The 1,601-nt window shown below is 27.1% G+C and overlaps 1 protein-coding gene across 1 annotated transcript in view; it reads left to right on the forward strand.

Annotated features, from left to right (window-relative positions):
- Nucleotides 1–1,377, forward strand: part of Phum_PHUM172740 (uncharacterized protein) — a gene marked incomplete at both ends in the record, with an annotated part of 6,886 nt that extends 5,509 nt beyond the window's left edge. The window contains 6 exons of the mRNA XM_002425040.1: nucleotides 147–227; nucleotides 342–560; nucleotides 680–814; nucleotides 899–1,018; nucleotides 1,098–1,253; nucleotides 1,366–1,377. Coding sequence (XP_002425085.1) covers nucleotides 147–227; nucleotides 342–560; nucleotides 680–814; nucleotides 899–1,018; nucleotides 1,098–1,253; nucleotides 1,366–1,377 — 723 coding nt within the window. The remainder of the gene's footprint in view (nucleotides 1–146; nucleotides 228–341; nucleotides 561–679; nucleotides 815–898; nucleotides 1,019–1,097; nucleotides 1,254–1,365) is intronic.
- Between the last annotated feature and the right edge of the window lie 224 nt (nucleotides 1,378–1,601).

Raw genomic sequence — 1,601 nt, forward strand, 5'->3', positions numbered from 1 at the left:
TTGTATTTTTTTTTTTTTGACGAGTAGTATAGTAATAATAATAATAATTAAAATTTAAATATCGATTTGTAGTCGTATATATATATATATGTGCATACTAATAATACATTTGATTTTTAACATTTTTTTTTTTTGTTTTTTCACAGGGAGAATTAGAAGAAATACAATTAGAAGTAAAAAATTTATTCAAAAAAATTTTCCCATCAGTTAAAATAGATGAGAAAAAAGTAAGTTGAAAATTTCATTATTTGCACACCTCTCGGTTATTATAAACAAATTTTTTTTTTTTTTTTTTTTTCAACCTCCTTATAATGCATACTTTTTTTTTTCCCCTGATATAGATAATAAGTAAAGACTGGATTAACGAATTAGAAAAAGAATGTTTAAATCATTTGGAAAAATTGAAAGAAGAGAAGGAGAAGAAGGAGGTGGAGGAGGAGGAGGAATCGTCGAAAAAAGACGGGAATAAATTCGATTCGGCGTACGTTGAAGAATTAGAAAATAAAAATGGTCAATTACAAACGTTGGTGGTTCATTATAAAACAATCATCGAAGACACCGTGAGTATTATATTGATTTCCGTTTCCGTTCCCCCTCCCCTCTTCCTCTCACCCTTCCCCCTTCATTTTACGTAATAGATAAAATTTTTTTCTTATTTTTTTTTTTTTTTTTTTATTAGGAACTCATGCTTAATAAATTACAAAAACACGTGGAACAAGAAGAAATTCGATGGCGTCAACAATACGAAACGTTAGAACCACAAATACAAATCCTAAATGAAAAATTATCAACGTCGGAAAATAAAAATGAAAAGGTTCGTTTGAAGTTTTACTACTATTATCATCATTATCATTATTATTATTATTATTATTATTTTTTTTTTTTGTGTTTGTTACAGCTTCAATCTAAAATAAAAGAATTAGAAAGCAACGATAAAACTATGGAATATCAAAAAGAAATAAATAGATTAAGAAAATTATTAGATGGTCAAACGGAGAAATTTAAAACTATGGAAAAAGTAATTAATTTTAATCGTTTGTTTGTTTGTTTGTTTGTTTGTTTTCATTCAAAAAAACAATTTTTGTTTTTATTAACAGGACGTGGAAGCTTTAAATTTAAAATTATCAGAAGAGGAATTAACGAATAAGGAATTAAATAAAGAAATGACAAATTTAAAAGACGAAATAAAAACAAAACAAAATGATTTGGAAGAAGAAAATAAAAAAAGGATAATTTTAGAAGAGGAATTGAAGGTATTTCTTTCCCCCCCCTTCCCCCCCCCCCTCTCTCTCTCTTTCTCTCTAAATTTATTTATTTATTTATTTTTTTTTTGTTTTCAGTTTGTGAAAAATGAAAAATTAAAAGAAAAAACATTGAACAATCCGTCGGATTTTGTAAATATGGAAAAGGTGAGTTTTTTGAAACAAATTCATTTTATTTATATTTGTTATCCGTTGAATGATTCATTTCTTCCCCCTCCCCCATCCACCCACCCACGATTTGTACGGTTTACCCCCTTCATTCATTCATTCATTCATTCATTCACTTTGGATTTATTATTGTTATCATTGTTAATAATTTCACCACCGCTGAGAACCATT

The sequence above is a fragment of the Pediculus humanus genome, genomic scaffold, assembly GCF_000006295.1.
Source record: "Pediculus humanus corporis 1103172107520 genomic scaffold, whole genome shotgun sequence".
Classification (NCBI taxonomy): domain Eukaryota; kingdom Metazoa; phylum Arthropoda; class Insecta; order Psocodea; family Pediculidae; genus Pediculus; species Pediculus humanus.